The following is a 19,670-nucleotide window of genomic DNA, read 5'->3' as shown; positions in this document are numbered from 1 at the left end:
TTCCAGGTTGTCCATTTTATTGGCATAGAGTTGCTTGTAGTAGTCTCTTAGGATGCTTTGTATTTCTGCGGTATCTGTCTTGACTTCTTTTTCATTTCTAATTTTATAGATTTAGTCCTCTCCCTCTTTTTCTTGATGAGTCTGGCTAAAGGTTTATCAATTTTGTTTATCTTCTCAAAGAACCAACTTTTAGGGCTTCCCTGAAGGTGCAGTGGTGGAGAGTCCGCCTGCCGATGCAGGTGACAAGGGTTTGTGCCCCGGTGCGGGAAGATCCCACATGCCACGGAACAGCTGGGCCTGTGAGCCATGGCCGCTGAGCCTGAGCGTCCGGAGCCTGTGCTCTGAAACGGGAGAGGCCACAACAGTGAGAGGCCCGCATAGCACACACACACAAAAAAAGAAAAAACCAACTTCTAGTTTTATTGATCTTTGTTTGCTATTGTTTTCTTTGTCTCTATTTCATTTATTTCTGCTCTGATCTTTGTGATTTCTTTCCTTCTACTAACCTGAGGTTTTTTTATTCTTCTTTCTCTAGTTCCTTTAGGTGTAAAGTTAGATTTTTTATTTGAAATTTTTCTTGTTTCTTAAGGGAGGATTGTATTGCTATAAACTTCCCCGTTAGAACTGCTTTTGCTGCATCCCATAGGCTTTGGATCGTTATATTTTCGTTGTCATTTCTCTCTAGGTATTTTTTGATTTCCTCTTTGATTTCTTCAGTGATCTCTTTGTTATTTAGTAGCATATTGTTTGGCCTCCATGTGTTTGCGTTTTGCATGGTTTTTTACCTGTAATTTATTTCTAATCTCATTGCGTTGTGGTCAGAAAAGATGCTTGATATGATTTCAATTTTCTTAAATTCACGGAGGCTTCATTTGTGACCCATGATGTGATCTATCCTGAAGAACGTTCCGTGTGCACTTGAGAAGAAAGTGTAATCTGCTGTTTTCAGATGGGATGTCCTATAAATATCAATTAAATCTATTTGTTCTATTGTGTCATTTAAAGCTTGTATTTCCTTATTAACTTTCTGTCTGGATGATCTGTCCATTGGTGTAAGTGAGGTGTTAAATTCCCCCACTATTACTGTGTTACTGTCAATTTCCTCTTTTATAGCTGTTAGCATTTGCCTTATGTATTGAGGTGCTCCTTTGTTGGGTGCATATATATTTACAATTGTTATGTCTTCTTAGATTGATCCCTTGATCATTATGTAGTGTCCTTCCTTGTCTTGTAACATTGTTAATTTTAAAGTCTATTTTATCTGCATACTGCTACTTCAGGTTTCTTTTTTTTTTTTTTTGGCGGTACGCAGACCTCTCACTGCTGTGGACTCTCCCGTTGTGGAGCACAGGCTCCGGATGCGCAGGCTCAGCAGCCATGGCTCACGGGCCCAGCCGCTCCGCAGCATGTAGGATCCTCCTGGACCGGGGCATGAACCCGCGTCCCCTGAATCGCCAGGTGGACTCCCAACCACTGCGCCACCAGGGAAGCCCCCAGGTTTCTTTTGATTGTCATTTGCATGGAATATCTTTTTCCATCCCCTCACTTTCAGTCTGTATGTGTGCCTAGGTCTGAAGTGGGTGTCCTGTAGACAGCATATATATGGGTCTTGTTTTTCTATCCATTTAGCCCATCTGTATCTTTCGGTTGGGGCATTTAAATCCATTCACATTTAAGGTAATTATTGACATGTATGTTCCCATTATCATTTTCATAATTATTTTGGATTTGGTTTTTAGGTCCTTTTCTTCTCTTGTGTTTCCCGCTTAGAGACGTTCCTTTAGCATTTGTTGTAGAGCTGGTTTGGGGGTTGGTGCTGAATTCTCTTAGCTTTTGCTTGTCTGTAAAGCTTTTGATTTCTCCGCTGAATCTGAATGAGCTCCTTGCTGGGTACAGTAATCTTGGTTGTAGGTTCTTCCCTTTCATCATTTTAAATATATCGTACCACTCCCTTCTGGCTTGCAGAGTTTCTGCTGAGAAATCAGCTGTTAACCTTATGGGAGTTCCCTTGTGTGTTATTTGTTGTTTTTCCTTTGTTGTTTTTAATAATTTCTCTTTTTCTTTAATTTTTGTCAATTTGATTACTATGTGTCTCAGTGTGTTTCTCCTTGGCTTTATCCTACCTGGGACTCACTGTGCTTCCTGGACGTGGTTGGCTATTTCCTTTTCCAGTTTAGGGAAGTTTTCGACTATAATCTCTTCAAACATTTTCTCGTATCATTTCTCTCTCTCTTCTCCTTCTGGGACCCCTATAATGCGAATGTTGGTGAATTTAATATTGTCCCAGAGGTCTCTTAGGCTGTCTTCATTTCTTTTCATTCATTTTCCTTTATTCTGTTCTGCAGCAGTGAATTCCACCATTCTGTCTTACAGGCCACTTATCCATTCTGCTGCCTCAGTTATTCTGCTACTGATTCCTTCTAGTGCATTTTTCATTTCAGTTATTGTACTGTTCATCTCTGTTTGTTTGTTCTTTAATTCTTCTAGGTGTTTGTTCTTTAATTCTTCTAGGTGTTTGTTAAACATTTCTTGCATCTTCTTGATCTTTGCCTCCATTCTTTTTCCGAGGTCCTGGATCATCTTCACTATCATTATTCTGAATTCTTTTTCAGGAAAGTTGCCTATCTCCACTTCATTTAGTTGTTTTTCTGGGGTTTTATCTTGTTCTCTCATCTGGTACATAGTTCTCTGCCTTTTCATTTTGTCTATCTTTCTGTGATTGTGGTTTTTATTCCGTGGGCTGCAGGACTGTAGTTCTTCTTGCTTCTGCTGTCTGCCCTCTGGTGGATGAGGCTATCTAAGAGGCCTGTGCAAGCTTCCTGATGGGAGGGACTAGTGGGTAGAAATGTGTGTTGCTCTGGTGGGCAGAGCTCAGTAAAACTTTAATCCGCCTGTCTGCTGATGGGTGGGCCTGTGTTCCCTCCCTGTTGATTGTTTGGCCTGAGGTGACCCAGCACTGGAGGCTACAGGCTCTCTGGTGGGGCTAATGGCGGACTCTGGGAGGGCTCATACCAATGAGTACTTCCCAGAACCTCTGCTACCAGTGTCCTTTCCCGGCGGTGAGCCACTCCCCGCCTCTGCAGAAGACCCTCCAACACTAGCAGGTAGGTCTGGTTCAATCTCCTGTGGGGTCACTGCTCCTTCCCCCTGGGTCCTGGTGCGCACACCACTTTGTGTGTGCCCTCCAAGATTGGAGTCTCTGTTGACCCCCAGTCCTGTCAAAGTCCTTCAATCAAATCCCACTGGCCTCTGAAGTCCAGTTCTCTGGGGATTCCTCCTCCCATTGCCAGACCCCAGGTTGGGAAGGCTGACATGGGGCTCAGACTCTTCACTCCAGTGGGTGGACTTCTGTGGTATAATTGTTCTCCAGTTTGTGAATCGCCCACCCAGCAGTAATGGGATTTGATTTTACTGTGATTGCACCCCTCCTACCGTCTCATTGTGCTTTCTCCTTTGTCTTTGGAATGTGGGGTATGTTTTTTGGTGAGTTCCAGTGCCTTTCTGTCGATGACTGTTCAGCAGTTAGTTGTGATTCCGGTGCTCTCACAAGAGGGAGTGAGCACACGTCCTTCTACTCCATCTTCGAACGTGAATAATTTTTACTTTTGGAGCTTGGGATAAAGAGTATGGGCTAAACATGTGCATCTAATTTCACTCTGTCTTGAAGCTACAGACCAAGATTGTTTTAAAAGTCATGAAACCTCAAGAATAATTAGGAGAAAAAACAACAGCAACAACCCCTTAGAAGCTACGAAGAAAATGGACTAACAGTAATTGACTTAGAAGCCTCAAGGTATTTGAATCTTAAGCAGCTATGAGAAAAAGTAGGACCCCACTTGAGTTATACCCAGAATCCTAAGACTCAGGAACTGGTGGCACAAAGTGGAAGTGGAAGCTGAGGGTAGGGGAGTTGGGAGGGGAGAAAACAACTGGTTGAAAGTGAATTAAGCAGCAATTAAATCCCTCAATCCCCTATTCCTCTATATGCTACTAAACAACCACCATTTTCTACCCTACATAAGACCCTTGAACAATGTGGAGGTTAGGGGTGCCAACCCTTCACACAGTCAAAAATCTGAATATAACTTTACAGTCAGCCCTGCATATCTGTGTTTCTACATCCATGGATTCAACCAACCATGGATTATGTAGTACTGTAGTACATATTTATTGAAACAAATCTGCTATAAGAGGACCCACACAGTTCAAACCCATGCTGTTCAAGGGTCAACTGTAGTTTTCTTCTCTGGAGAAGGTAAAGGGTGTGTGAAGCAGCTTCAGGAACAGTGAAGGATGAGAGTACCACCAAAAGCAAGGGATTAAAGGAATGAGTACAAACTGAATGCTGAGATTCCCAGCTGTCCTCATTGAGCTCCCAGAACATTAGCAGTCAGAAAACTGAAAGAGTCCCTGGGGAATCTCACAAGCCCAAGAGGAAAATTTTAAAGATAGCATATACCAGGAGTTCCCCCAATAAATGGACCACTGAGTTCACGCTACAGTTCACCTTATAATTTGCAAGCCACATTCAACTACACAGACCTTGCTATCAGCATTTTAGTTCCCCACTCTTTAAAAATGATCAGACAGATTAAAAATTCTAACATGAAATCCAAAAACTAAAACAAACAATCAATTAATGGACGAACAAATACTAGAAGAAATAGAGCCTATACAGGTAGAAGAAATCTTCTAAAAAAAAATGTTAACAATATCCTCAGTTAAACAGAGAATACTGAAATAAGAGTATTGAAATAAACAGTGAATCATGAAGTAAGAATGGCATGCTATTTTTTAAAAAAAGAAATGTTCAGAGAACAAGAAAACAACCAAAAATTTTTAGAACTTAAACTATCAGAGTAGAAATGAAAAATGCAACAAAAGAGGCAGAAGATCAATGTGATAAAATTTCCAAGAAGGTAAAGCAAAAGTGTAAAGAGATGGAAACACAAAAGAAAGTTCAATAATCAGTCCAGAAGATTCAATCAACTCAAATAATAGAGCTGCAGAAAGAAAGAAATCATCAAAAAATAATTCAGAGATGTATTACATATATACAGAGGACTAGTACTCAGCCATAAAAAAAGAATGAAATAATGCCATTTGCAGCAACATGGATGGACTTAGAGATTATCATACTAAGTGAAGGAAGTCAGAAAGAGAAAGACAAATACCATATGATTATCACTTATATGTGGAATCTAAAATATGACACAAATGAACCTATCTATGAAACAGAAACAGACTCACAGACATAGAGAATAGACTTGTGGTTGCCAAGAGGGGGGGGTTGGGGGAGGGGTGGAGTGGGAGATGGGGTTAGCAGATGTAAGCTATTATGTATGGAACGGATAAACAACAAGGTCCTACTGTATAGCACAGAGAACTATATTCAATATCCTGTTATAAACCATAATGGAAAAGAATATATTAAAAAAAGAATGTGTGTATATGTACATATATACATACATATATATATACATACACACACATATCTGAATCACCTTGTTGTACAGCAGAAATTAACACATTATAAATCAACTATACTTCAATAAAAAAAATAATAATTTTGAATTTAGAATTGTACTTCCAAATTTCCCAGAACTTGGTTGCCAGCTTGAAAGGGCCCAATACAATGAATTAAAACAGAACCAAATCACGGCAAATTATCATGAAATTTTAAAACACTGGAGACAGAGAGAACCTTCTGTTTTCAGAAGGAGGGAAAAAAAAGAACAACAACAACAAAAAGTAACACAAAGAATCAGGAACCAGTATGACTTCAGACTGTTTAACAACAATAGTAGAAGAAGACAATGAAGTAACACAAAATTCTAAAGGAAAATAATTTATAGCTTAGGATTTTTATACCCAACCAAACTACCAATCAAATGTGAGAGTAAAAGAAAAAAGACATTTCCAGACAACTAGGTTTCAAAACTTACTTCCAGCGCCCTTTCTCAGGATGCTTCTAGAGAACGTACTCTACTAAAATGAAGGAATAAACCAAGAGGAAGTCATGGAATACAGAAAACAGAAGATTCAATTCAAGGGAAATAAAGGGAATCTAAGAAGTAGCTACTCAACAGGTATAGCAGGGCAACCAGTCCAGGTTGGATCAGGTAGGAAGGCTCAAGAAAATGAAATTAACAGAATATTTGATGAAAATAAATATCTGGAAATGAGAGGACAATGTAAGTTTGAGTTAATGATAAGTACACAACATAAATAGTATATATATATATATATATATACACACATATATATATAAATGGATGAATGCTAAGAACGTATTTAGAAAGATAATAATTAACTACAAGGAATGAAGTAAATTATGCAAAAAGAAAAAAAAGAAAGTTAGGTCCAACTCAACAAAAGCTGAGTTCAAAATGCATCACAGGGCTTCCCTGGTGGCGCAGTGGTTGAGAGTCCGCCTGCCGATGCAGGGGATGCAGGTTCGTGCCCCGGTCCAGGAAGATCCCACATGCTGTGGAACGGCTGGGCCCGTGAGCCATGGCCGCTGAGCCTGCGCGTCTGGAACCTGTGCTCCGCAACGGGAGAGGCCACAGCAGTGAGAGGCCCGTGTACCGCAAAAAAAAAAAAAAAAAAAAGCATCATAAAGCACCTTTTCTCCAGAAAGGCCATGGCTTTCTGGGAAAGATACATACAGGAAGCTGCACTGTTTGTATAAATGTGCAGCCTAGAATTAATTTACAGCCTAGAATTGACCTAGAGTCACTTAATAGTACATTCTAATAAAAGAGCAAAAATTAACATTTTCAATAGAATTTCTGAATAATAATGTCTTGTAATTATTGTAATTTGATAAGCAAAAAAGGGGATTGATGGTTCACATTCAGGTATGATATAAAGTTTAAGTCAGCAACAGCAAGGTGAAAACCAGAAGTGCTTGCAATCAAGTCCTAAGTGCCCATGGCAGGTTGCTCTCAAACCTCTTAAGCAAAATGGCTCAATGGAGCTGCAAGAAAGCTGAGGATAAGGGTAAAACAGTTGCTCCTGGAGTCTCTCATGTTCAACCCCATTTCTGGCAGCAACCTTCTCTGTGGAAGAGCTTGAGAACACATGCCCAAGTGCAGAGGCAGGTCATCACAGGGCTGGAAGAACCCCAGACTAAGCTCCGTACTGAAAACATGGCTTTGGGCTTCTACCAGTCTAGTTATGAAACTATTCTCGCCTACAAAATTCTGGAAACACTCTCCTTTCAACATTTACTAAGTGCTATAATTCTTTAAATGTATTCACCACCGTTAGCACTTATGTATCATTTTCTTACAAAATAGTTATTGAGCAGTTAATATGAATTCCTATGACTACCACTATTTTCTAAGATTTAAATGTGAAGTCTTACTATCAAAAGAAATGCTTATTTTATTTAAGAGTCGGCCCACTTGGTATCCTCTATTATTATCATCATAAAAATACCTATTTGTGCCTATTCCACGACACTTTCCACACAGCCAGATGGCCTAGGCCTACCACTTCCACAACATCCAAAGCGTGTTCCTTACCATTTTCTGAATTTCACATAATTGGCACAATCTGTACCCAGGATATCACTCACCATTTGGTGCATACAGCAGAAGCTTATTTAGAGTAATCTAATGATAAAGAACAGACATGTGTTTGATGGTAATGTTCCAAGAGCCAGCTAACTAATTTAAAGCAAAAATTTGCTTTAAAGCATTCAGACTTCCTAAAGTTGGTCTGTTAACAAATCATTTCTAATCTTCGCTTTTCAAATCAATCTTTAGGCACATTCTTGTGTAAACACTAAAACAGCAACAAGGAACAGCTTCTGAGTGAGTCACAAGTTCCTTTAGTATAGTTTGAAACTCTAAAAAGTCATTCCTACTCTGCCTGTTGGTTACTTTTAAAAGGATCATATTCCATCATATGTGGAATCTAAAAACAAAAACAAAAACAGAAAACCCGAATTCATAGATACAGAGCACACATTAGTGGTTGCAAGGGGTGGTTGTGTGGGCAAAATGAGTGAAGATGGTCGAAAAGTATTTGTAAGTTGCTAAGAGAGTAGATCTTAAAAGTTCTCATCAAGAGAAAACAAAAAAAACTTTGTAACTATGCAATGGTAAAGGATGTTAACCAGACTTACTGTGGTGATCATTCTGCAATATATATATATATATATATATATATATATATATATATATATATATATATACACACATCGAATCCTTATGTTATATATTGATACCTGAAACTAAAATAACGTTGTTTATCAATTATACCTCAATTTAAAAAAGAACTAGATTCTGACATTTACCAGAGTTTTAAAACTTTTCTAAGTACACAAACTTTATGAAATGCAAATATTAAAGTACAGTTTAAAGAGAGGCAGGAAGGCATAACAGAAATCACAGCATCCATTTTGATGCCGTGGATACTTTGATTCAGCTCTTCTGATTAGCAATTGATAATTTTTTCAGCTTTGCTCCTATTTTCTTTTGAGAAAAACAAAAACCTCTAACATCTGTCAGTGAATCCTTTCAAGTAGTGAAGGCAATGTGTTTGGAGATCTGTTGCTTGACGAACGGTTATAAGCCCTGATTGTCAGCCACTGGGTCAAGGTCGAAAACAAAGTAACAAATGGTTTGACATCCATTCTGTAATCTCAAAAGAGTCAACCATAAGACTTTCAACTACCAGGGCAGCCTCTACTATTGGCAGCAAAACAACAACACAGTGCACCAAGCAATGGTACAACAGATGCCGCCAACCCCATAACCAATGGACACATTTTTCCCCTAGGGATTAGTATTTCCCAATTTCAACTTGTTCTTTCTTTTCAAATGTAGCTGAAGCATATGGAACAGTTACGTAAGTCCTCTTGGGCACTGCAAGTATTCTTGGAAGCAGTAGTTATTATTCTAGTAAAACTTTGTGGGGGAAAAGGCCTAAAAAAAGTAAAGACTCGTGAAAAATTGGTCACAACTAAAGTTTGGGCACATAAAAAAAGTTCTACAATAAAATTATTAAATTGGCAAGGGTTTACATTTGGGCAAAAAATAAAATTTGCTTATGTAGGGACAACCAGGGAAAAAAATGCAATGGTATTCAAAACTGCTACTACATCAAAAATGGTAATGTCCAAAAATGTAAGCCACTAAAACCCAATCAAGGACCCTCATTTAAATATGAATTCTGTCACTTAGTAACAAGTTACTAACCCTCTTCTTAGCATCATCATTTAGTCAAGGTAATGCAAGCTGTTGTAGCATTATATAAAGACAGCAATATACATAATTTCCCACCAGTAAGAAGGTGCTAAACCTTCTCAACCTCACCAAATTTTTTTTTACAAGGAACAAAGAGTCTAATGTATGTGAGTGACTTCTGCAGTAGGTAAGACACTATAAAAAGTTAAACAATTATAAATACAACTGAAAATTTTTAAAAATTTTAGGCATATTTTGAAGATAAGGCAAATTATTTCTCTAACAAACCTCACTTGTTACTGTTATGACAAACTGTAAAGCTTAAGTGATGAAAATCAAAGGAATGCTTTTTACTTATCCTCAATATCCAAACTTGTCTGCATATTAATACCACCACAAATATTTTACTAGCAGATTTCTCCTTTGGTTAAGTCAAATAAGAAGTTGTTCTGAGGTCAAAAGAAATAAGGCACCTCTTTCTAAACGTAGACGGTCTAAGTAAATTTCCTATTTTGATGATGGTCCATACTTTGAGGTTGAAACAGGAGAACATCCTGTATTATAACAGAAGGGCCTCTATGTATTGCTATAGTTAGCAAAAGTGGGCAAACTTTTACTATTTACAGTGCAAAAACTGGAATAATCTCAGTTTGTGCAATTAAAATCTCTAAGGATTCTCTCATGTTATCTGCAAGATTTTACAAAATAAAATAAAAATAAAGCTCTGAGATGTTTCCCATTTGCACCTCAACCTGAAGAACATTATCAGTTTTAAAAGATTCGATTTCTGTCACACTTACTTTTTTGTGATAAATGCTACAGAGTCCTCTTTCAATGTCAGGCAATTTACGTAGATGATTTTCTATCTGGCCAAACACACTGGATTCTGAATGGAGAACTTCAGATACAGCATCAAGTCGAGCATTTATCTCCCTGTGAGAACAGAGTAATGGCAATTATCAGATATGTTAGAAACTCAGACTGCAGACATTTCCCACTCTAATGCCCAGCACTGTGAGAGAGCAGCCACTCAGAAAAGAACAAAGGAGACTCTTCCTCCATACCTCTGGCCCTTCTCTGCCCCTTATCATCGAAATCGAAGAGCAGGTACCAGACAAGGAAAGTCATTAACTAGATGGCTATTCATTAACTAGCCAGCAGAGACTGGCTCCTTACGTTTTCCTTCCTCCAGAGCAAACGCACAGACTACACTTCCCAGCCTCCCCTGCAGTGAGGTATGGCCGTGTACCCAAGTTCTAGCCAGTGAAATGTGGGTAGGAATGATTACGCCACTTTTAGCCCTGGCCCATAAAACCTCCTGTGATCTTTCACATTCACTCTTTCCCCCTTTGCCAACTGGATGTTGAGTCCAGGGCAATTCTGTGAGCCCCTCACCTGCTGACTCCATCAGCATGGGTGTGTGAGTAGAGCAGAAAATCCCCCACTCCCACATCTGCTACCAAATGAACGTTTCATTAGCAAAAAATAAACTTGTATTGTATTTAAACAACTGAGATTGAAAATTTACTTGCTACCATTGCTTGTATTACCTGGCTAATAAAATGGGTCTACAGTGGGCAAATGAATTTCCTACTCTGACTGAAAGGATGGACCATCTCAATCAAAAAGCAATTCTTTCAGCTAACCAACTTTTTTGAGAGAATACTTGGTGGTGGTGGTTGAATTGATCAAGTGTTCGACTGAAATGGGACTAGGCACACTGAGCCTGGGCAAAGACTGGGAGCAGCAATAGAAAGTGCAGAGGATGGGACTTCCCTGGCGGTCCAGTGGTTAAGACTCCACGCTTCCACTGCAGGGGGCACGGGTTTCGATCCCTGGTCAGGGAACTAAGATCCCGCATGCCATACAGGACAGCCAAAAAAACAAAAAGGAAAGTGCAGAGGAAAAACATCAGGAGACATGGGAGGCCAGGGCTGCAGGATTTTATGAATGGCTACACCCAAAGTGATGGGCCACTTGGGGAGAAATGGTGAGACTCTGTCAACTCAACATGGAAACCTGACGAAATGTGTCCTAAATGAGATAAGGCCCATCCAGCACCTATACACGTCAAAGGCCTACACTAGGTATGATGGCCATATGTGAAAAGACTGCAATAAGTAAACATATCTAGTAGAAAACGGGCCTTTAGTAAATGCTTTTTGGATCAATGAATGAACAAACAAGCAAGCAAATGAAAGAATGAACTGACATTTGGGGGGAAATGGGGCCATTAGCTGTTGAATACACATCTATCAAAGTTCTGTTGATATCATATACACTGATGTGAAGGGCAAACCTTATATCAGAATCCTGACTAGATAACTATTGAGTATTTCACAATTAATTGAGTGCTTTTATCTTTGTTATCCTTATAACTATCCTGTGAAGTCATGCCTGTTCACAAAACAGGATACTAACTTCAGGTCTCATTTTTCAAAAAAATATTTATTTGGCTACACCGGGTCTTAGTTGCGGCACGCGGGATCTTTAGTTCCCTGACTAGGGATCAAACCCGGGCCCACTGCATTGGGAGCCCAGAGTCTTAACCACTGGACGACCAGGGAAGTCCCCAGGTCTCATTTTTGTTCCATTTTTTCTCTGGCTCATCCTCTGCTATGTAGAACAGGCATTTGGTTTAGCATGACAAAATAGAACAAGCTAGAGCTTTGTAGACACCCAGGCTGATTCTTCCATTCTCAATGGGATGGCCTCTTAAATCTATTCAGTTCTTTCCATGTCTACTGCCACTACCCTAGTCTAAGTAAAAATCATTTCTCACAAAGAGAAATGTTCTACCAAATCAGCCTCCTAACTTTCCACCCCATGCGCACTTCTGTCCCTTTTTCCAATCCATTCTCCACACTGTAGCCCAAGTGGTCTTCCTAGAACCCAAACCTGTTCGTGCCACACCTCTGCCTTAAGCTCATCAATGACCTGCCTTTAATCTTAGATTCAAATCCAGAATCCTTAACTGACCTATAAGACAACTGATCCCTGCTTACCTCGCAAGTCTCATCTCAGATCACCTGTCACTCTCTTCCTTTCACTCTAAGTTCCAGCTGGACTGAACTTCTCCCAACATCTCGGTCACTCCAAGTTCTCTGACATCAGGGCTTTATCATCTGCTCCTCACTCTGCCTTGAAGACTCCTTTCCCCTTTCCTACTGCCTACCAGCTTCCACTTTGGCAAACTCCTTCTCACCCTTCCTCTGAAAGGGCTTTCTAGACTCACTAGACTATATTTCATCCTTTGCCATCCTTTTCCATACAACCCTCTGTTTTCTTTCCATAGTGGAACTTACAACTGTATTTACTTCTCTACTATCTTTACCGCTAGACAGTAAGCTTGGTGAGAATGGGGATCATTTCTTCAGTCCCATAGTTCTGAGATCACGATACGTGCTCAATAAGTAGCTGTTGAATTTGAGTCAACTGAATTTCAAAGACTACATATAAAATAAATCAAGATGAGGTGAAAAAATAAAAAATTAAATTTTCTTTGCGTAAGATTGTTAGGGTAAAACATTGATTTATTTTATCACAACGTTTACCCCAAATGCTATACAAATATAAAGTTTTATTTTAATAACTCACTCCTGCACAAATGAAAGATGACACCAATTGAAACAGACTAAGTTGATGCTGCAGATGGTACGAGGACAGATAAAATAATGCCATCTGTGAATGTATAAAAGACAGCCAGATAGCTACTCCCTCAAAAATTATAAAGGTTGTCTGAAGTATGGAAAGATAAAAGCAAAAGAGGTTAATAAAAACCTAAATCATATTTATGAAGTCTTCCAAAAGACTTTTAAAAAAATACTTTCTTGGAAAATAGAAAGGTAGTAGCTTTTTTTAGCCTTGTGACAGCCCGGACAAAAGCCCGTTCACTATGAATCACTTTCACATTAACCCAGCCTTCACTTGTTAGGGAGGTAACAGCTCAGAGGTTAAGAATTTGGGCTGAAAACGTAAATGACCTCAGTTCAAATCCAGGCTCTTCCATTTACCAGTAATTTAGACTTGCCCTATTTTCTCCATCTATAAAATGGAAATAATAATGGTCCCTAACTCATAGAGTTGTTACAAGAATTCAATGAAATAACACACATTAAGCACTTAGCACAGTGCCTGGTACATAGTAACTACTCAATACATGTTAGTTGTTACCACCACTATTATTACAGAGATCTTTATTTGGTTATGAAATTTGTTTGGTAGGCATCACAGAGAACAGCTCAGGGGAGGGAGAAACAGCACCCAAAACATAAGCTTGGAAATAACTATGTGTAGACAAGCCTTTAGGCATAGATATGCAAAAAGGTGTTTTGTGCAAAGTGAACAGGAAAGGATTACACAAGGAAGGCTAGTTCTGGCACCTCAAGTGCTACATCTGACTGGTAGTAGTGACCTGAAGTACTGTGCTAAGATTGGTTAGCAGGTACATTGAGAAAGAACGCCATAACCAACTACAGATGTCTAACACGGGCAGGGAGAGGGGGAGACGGGGAGAGGGTGAGGCACTGTTTACCACCACGAATTTCTCATCACTGGGGCAGCTATACTTCCACTTTTATCTCCTATAAGCAGATCAGAATGCAAATCAATAAAAAATGACTTCTAATCAAGTTTTTGAAATAAAATGGTATATCTTAGAACTGTTCTTTAATTAGCAGGTATAAGACTTTCTAAATAACCGTAATAAAATAATAGGTCAGACCACCAGAACAGAAAACAATTATTTTGGTACAGTCAATGAGAGAGATCAACAAAACAGGAAATAGCACTGTCAATTAAATGAGGATAAAGATATTATTCCAAGATGCCCTGTGGTATTCTACAGTTGATCGTACCACATGATACATTCTAAACAAATGAAAAGAGGACACCTGAGTCATTCATTTCATTCCATATGACAAAAAACAATGAATGTGAGGTCCTGGGGATGACAAATATTCTTCTTTACCACCAAAGATCCAACGAGTAAATGTGGGTGTCGCTGGAGTCCTTCACGTTTGAAAATGAACTGAGTGATGACGTTAATATCTGTTGTATGTGGCTGTCACTCAGAAACACAGTGTATCACCTATAGCTACTGCCATAGTAAGGACATGTGATCAGTCTGTACCTGCTGGTTGCTATTTGTGGAGATGCCTCTATAATTCTAACATCAGGTTATTTGGGGAGGAAAGAAATAAACTACTGGGGAGAGGTTTTTTGTTGTTGTTGTTTGTTCTGATTTTTTACTGAAAGGTTAGCTCTAAACACAGATGATATAAAATGCGTAAATTAAATTCAGACATTAACACATTACTCATGCGATACGGCTAAACCAACTACCTAAACAACTTTCTGGTAGAAACATGAATCACAGGCCTTCTCCTAGGGCCTAACCATCATTATTTGAACCCACCTAGCTTTGCCTTTCACATACACTATTCACTCATTCATTCAATGAACAATTACTGAGTGCTTATAAAGCACCAATTGCAAAAACAGAAGATGGAGAGTGCAAATATCATGCTCAAAACCTTATAGATCATGAAAGAGTTTATTTTATTTATGAAATTACATTCTAAAGAGCTATTCTCAATATTTACTTTGTTGCAAATTGTAAATCACCCAAGTTTTTAAGGATTTTTATTACTCATGTTCAAATGAGGCAGCATTTTACCAAGAGACAATTCACCCTTTTCAGAATATTAAACAGAACAATTTTCTGACAGCTACCTTCCATTATTGGTTCAGGTCACAAATCTGAGTCTTTGAAAAGAGCATGAATATGATTTCTGTTTTTGATGATAATGGGAATGGGTATTTTCAGACCATCCCTCCCACTGAGGACAATTCAAAAAGCCAAACAAAACATAAAATACGTTCATGAAAGCATCAAAAGACTAACAAAATTTAAGGAAAATCTATACTAAAATCTAAAAGAAAGCAAGAACCCAAAGAAATAATCCAGCAGTCAAAACCACTTTTGCACTAAAAACATATGCCAGAAGAATCTGCTGTAAAAATAAGCTGGCCTCATAGTAAGGGTAAACTTGTAGAGTAGGTGAGCATCATTTGGATGAACTGAAACACGTCAAACACTGAACTTGAATTAAGATGTCCCAGACTGGAAGTATCACTGAGAATCTGGCAGAAGCAAATGAAAATCTTCTTTGGGAAAAGACACCTTCATCTTAGCTCTCGTGTTATTTATTTATTTATTTATTTATTTATATTGGAGTATAGTTGATTTACCATATTGTGTTAATTTCAGATGTAGAGCAAAGTGTTTCATTTTTTCAGATTATATTCCATTATAAGTTATTATAAGGTATTGAATATAATTCCCTTTGCAATACAGTTTATCTATTTTTATGTATAGTAGTTTGTATCTGTTAATCTCATACTCCTAATTTGTCCCTCCCTCCCTCCCTCCCCTTCCCCTTTGTTAACCATAAGTTTTTTTCTATGTTTGTGAGTCTGTTTCTGCTTTATATATAGATTTATTTGTATTATCTTTAGATTCCACATATAAGTGATACCATATAGTATTTGTCTTTCTCTGACTTTCACTAAGTATAATATTCCCTAGGTCCAATCATATTGCTGCAAATGGCATTATTTCACTCTTTTTTATGGCTGAGTAATATTCCATTGCATATATATATACCACATCTTCTTAAGCCAATTGTCTGATGATGGGCACTTGGGTTGTTTCCATGTCTTGGCTATTGTAAATAGTGCTGCTCTCTCACTTTATTCTTAAAAATAAAATTTCTAAGTAATATAACCAGCATTCAAGCATAAAAAGAAATGAGATGAGTAAGAATCAATAGAAACAACAGACAACAGGAAGAGACATAAAAACTACCAAGCTTTGTGGGGTGTGGGGCTGAATGATAAAAAATACTCAATAAATTCAAAAGACATTGTCAAAAGAAAGCAGATGAAGAACAGAACAGGTAGAGAAATTAGAAATCAAATCAGTTATATAATTTCCATTACTTTACAGGTGATCCTTCTTTGCTCTCTTGCTCTCTATAGGATTTTTATCTCTGATTCAGTGTCATGTGTAGTTTCATCATGATTTAGCAAAATGTGGGTTTCTTGTTTGTTTTCAATTGCCCTTTGATTCAACTGTGCTTTCTAAACCTAAGGAGTCACATCTTTCATGAAATATGAGAAACTCTCATCTTCTATCTCTTTGAATATTGTCTCTCTTTTCCTATTCTCATTTTCTTCTACTGGAAATCTGATGAGGATTATGTTAGACTTGATTTGTCTTTCAATCTCTTCTATCTCTGATCACACTGTCTCTCTGTGCTACACTCTAGGTAATTTCTTCAGATATCATCTTGGATTTCAGATATTGCATCTATTCTGGTCTAACCCACCCACAGTTTCTAAAAGTTGTATGTACTTCTTCTTAAAAAATCAGCCTGACCTCTTTTGATGGTATTTTTGTTCTGTGCTTATGTTTTTATTATCTTTTGTGTTTCTTTTAACTTGGTGGTTCAATATTTATCTTTATAATCCCCTTATTTGAAAGTCTTGGGATTCTAAGTCTACTGTTTATAATTTCTGCTGACTCAACTCACGATTACTTGTTTCTCCACGTCTTTTGTAATTACGGTTTATGAGCTTACAGCAGAACTTGCTCTTTGAGATTCCTAGGAGGCCTAGATGAGAGTGTATCCCTTCAGGGAGGACCTGTATTTGCCTTCGCCAGGAACCATAACGCACAATGGGACAATTTTAAATAAATTTCACAACTTAGAAATTGCCAGACCACAGAGATAAAACAAATCAGAATAACAAACCTGAGTGAAGGTGGGCCTGTGGTTAAGAATTCTTGGAAACTTGGCAACTATAGAACAAAGCAGAGACCAGCTAAAGGTTCCTGAATAGACTGCATCCCAAAAGATGCTGGTTAATCCATATGCAATAACAGGGCAGACATTTGGGTAAGAGGCATTTAGGGTCACTTTTTTCTTGGTGGCAGCAGTCCCCTTCTCTGCTCTCGCTCGCATCCACACAGCAAAGGAAAAGAGGCGTGGCATCAACATCAATCAGTCACAGCTCCCAGTTCTGTTTCACCCACCACTCTTCCTTCCCATTTATGAGAAGTAGTGTGTCTCACTGGGCTGAGTAAGAGCAGCGTCACCGCAGGTGAACATCTGTTGGCAGGCTCATGGAACATGGGAAACCACAAAGAATAAATAGGGCCTCCTCGTGTAGTTAATTACAGGAAGTTCCAGAGAGTTAAAATGGCATTTAGCTTTGCTAATATAAACTAAATGTTAAGTGGAGCAAATATATAATATTCTATTACTTTGTCATTTAGGCCAGGGCTATAAATTAGACATACAAATATTAATACTCTAAACATATGGGTTTACCAAAATAAAAGTCATTTAATTATTCAAGAAAATTAACTATTCAAGAAAATTAACTATCACTAAAATGTACTTTAGAAAATTACACAAAAATCTAGTCAAGGACCTATTTCCTAAAACCAACAATTTTCAATTTGCTTAAATATTGGTGTGATTTAAATGCCAATAATAAACTTAGCATGCTTAATTCTCTTAAGCAGTTTTATAAAAATCTAACTTGAATTATAAAAGTATTCTTCATTTGTTCTAATTACGTTATTGAGCAATACAGTGAGTCACAAGCATTTTATTTTAGGTATAAAAGCTTCCATCACTTGCATCTACTTCTCACTAGATTACACCTTGACCAAATTAGATTAGAAACTCCTTGAGAGTAGGAACACTGTCATTGACACTAAATAATACAAAATTAATAATAACTATCTGGGACTTCCCTGGTGGCACAGTGGCTAAGAATCTGCCTGCCAATGCAAGGGACATGGGTTCGATCTCTGGTCCAGGAAGATCCCACATGCCACGGAGCTACTAAGCCCATGCGCCACAACTACTGAGCCTGCACTCTAGAGCCTGCGAGCCACAACTACTGAGCCTGCGTGCCACAACTACTGAAGCCGGTGCGCCCAGAGTCCATGCTCCACAGCAAAAGAAGCCAATGCAGTGAGAAGCTCATGCACCACAACAAAGAGTAGCCTCCGCTCACCACAACTAGGGTAAGCCCGCAAGCAGCAACGAAGACCCAACACAGCCAAAAATAAATAAATGCAAGCAGCAACGAAGACCCAACACAGCCAAAAATAAATAAATAAGTTTAAAATAACTATCTTATACTACTAAGTGTTAATGTGCACTTGGTCAATCAGAACAGAAAGTTGAGTTTCCTAAATTCCCAGGACTTAGTCAAGTTAAAGTATTAAATAAAAGAGAAAGGCTGTGATCCAAGCCCAACCACATACAATGACAGTCCTCAAATGCTAATAGTTGCGTCATTCTGAAAAGGGACTAACACAAAGGCTCTACCTCTTTACCAGTGGTCCTTGAAAATTCTCCTCACGATTCTGACTATAGCTATAGGCAAAAGATAAAATACAGGGAAGTACCAGATTCAGGAGAACTGACCAGGACAGATACTGGACAACTGACATCATGGGCACCCAGCCTCCTTCCTGTAACCACTGGAAGCCCCCCAGCCAGGTCATCTTATGACTGTCTTCCCATCTTTCTAAAACAAGATGTGGTGGAAAACAGATGCTCTCAAGTCTAACATGGGCTTTCCAGAGAGATGGGCTTGGGTTTGAATCTCACTTTCACCTGATTAGGATGGTGGTGAAGGGGTGGTAGAAGTACCATTTAAAAATTTCATGTATATGTGTGTGTGTGAGTGTGTGTGTGTATGTATATTCTCTATATTATTTACTTTTAAGAATAAAACATTGCAAACACACATAAAACACTACCCCAGCTGCATTTCTTTCCCTTTCCTCCCTTCCCAGAAGTGACCATTTTCCTGATGTTAGTAAATATCCTTTCCACTTCCTGTTTTTATATTTCTACCACTTATGTCTGAACCCCTAAACAACACAAATGTGTTACAAAATTCAGATAAATGGTTATTGTGCTCTATGTATTCTTTTTTTTTTTTTTTTTTTTTTTTAGTGGTACGTGGGCCTCTCACTGTTCTGGCCTCTCCCGTTGCGGAGCACAGGCTCCGGACACGCAGGCTCAGCGGCCATGGCTCACGGGCCCAGCCGCTCCGCGGCATGTGGGATCTTCCCAGACCGGGGCATGAACCCGTGTCCCCTGCGTCGGCAGGCGGACTCTCAACCACTGCGCCACCAGGGAAGTCCTATGTATTCTTTTATAACGTTGTTTTTATGAGATTTATCCACATTGAAACATGTAGACTTGAGTCATTCATTTTAACTGCCATATAATATTCTAATGTATGACCAGATAACTATTTTTCCATTCCCCTAATAACTAGGTTGCTTACAATTTTTTGGTATCACAAAGCTCACAGCTATCTTCTTGACTGCACAACTGATGCCAGGAACCACAGTAATCCTTTATATGTACCATCTTA

The 19,670-nt window shown here is 38.6% G+C and overlaps 1 protein-coding gene across 1 annotated transcript in view; it reads right to left on the bottom strand.

Moving 5' to 3' along the window:
* MSH3 (mutS homolog 3) overlaps positions 1-19,670 on the bottom strand; it is a gene marked incomplete at its 5' end in the record, with an annotated part of 184,857 nt that overhangs the window by 86,663 nt on the left and 78,524 nt on the right. The window contains 1 exon segment of the mRNA XM_081231819.1: positions 9,998-10,130. Within this exon segment, the coding sequence (XP_081087945.1) occupies positions 9,998-10,130 (133 nt within the window).

This window comes from Mesoplodon bidens (assembly GCF_964165515.1).
Source record: "Mesoplodon bidens genome assembly, chromosome: 4".
Taxonomy (NCBI): Eukaryota; Metazoa; Chordata; class Mammalia; order Artiodactyla; family Ziphiidae; genus Mesoplodon; species Mesoplodon bidens.
The sequence above is the reverse complement of the archived record's forward strand: the minus strand, read 5'-3'. Positions and strand labels throughout refer to the sequence as shown.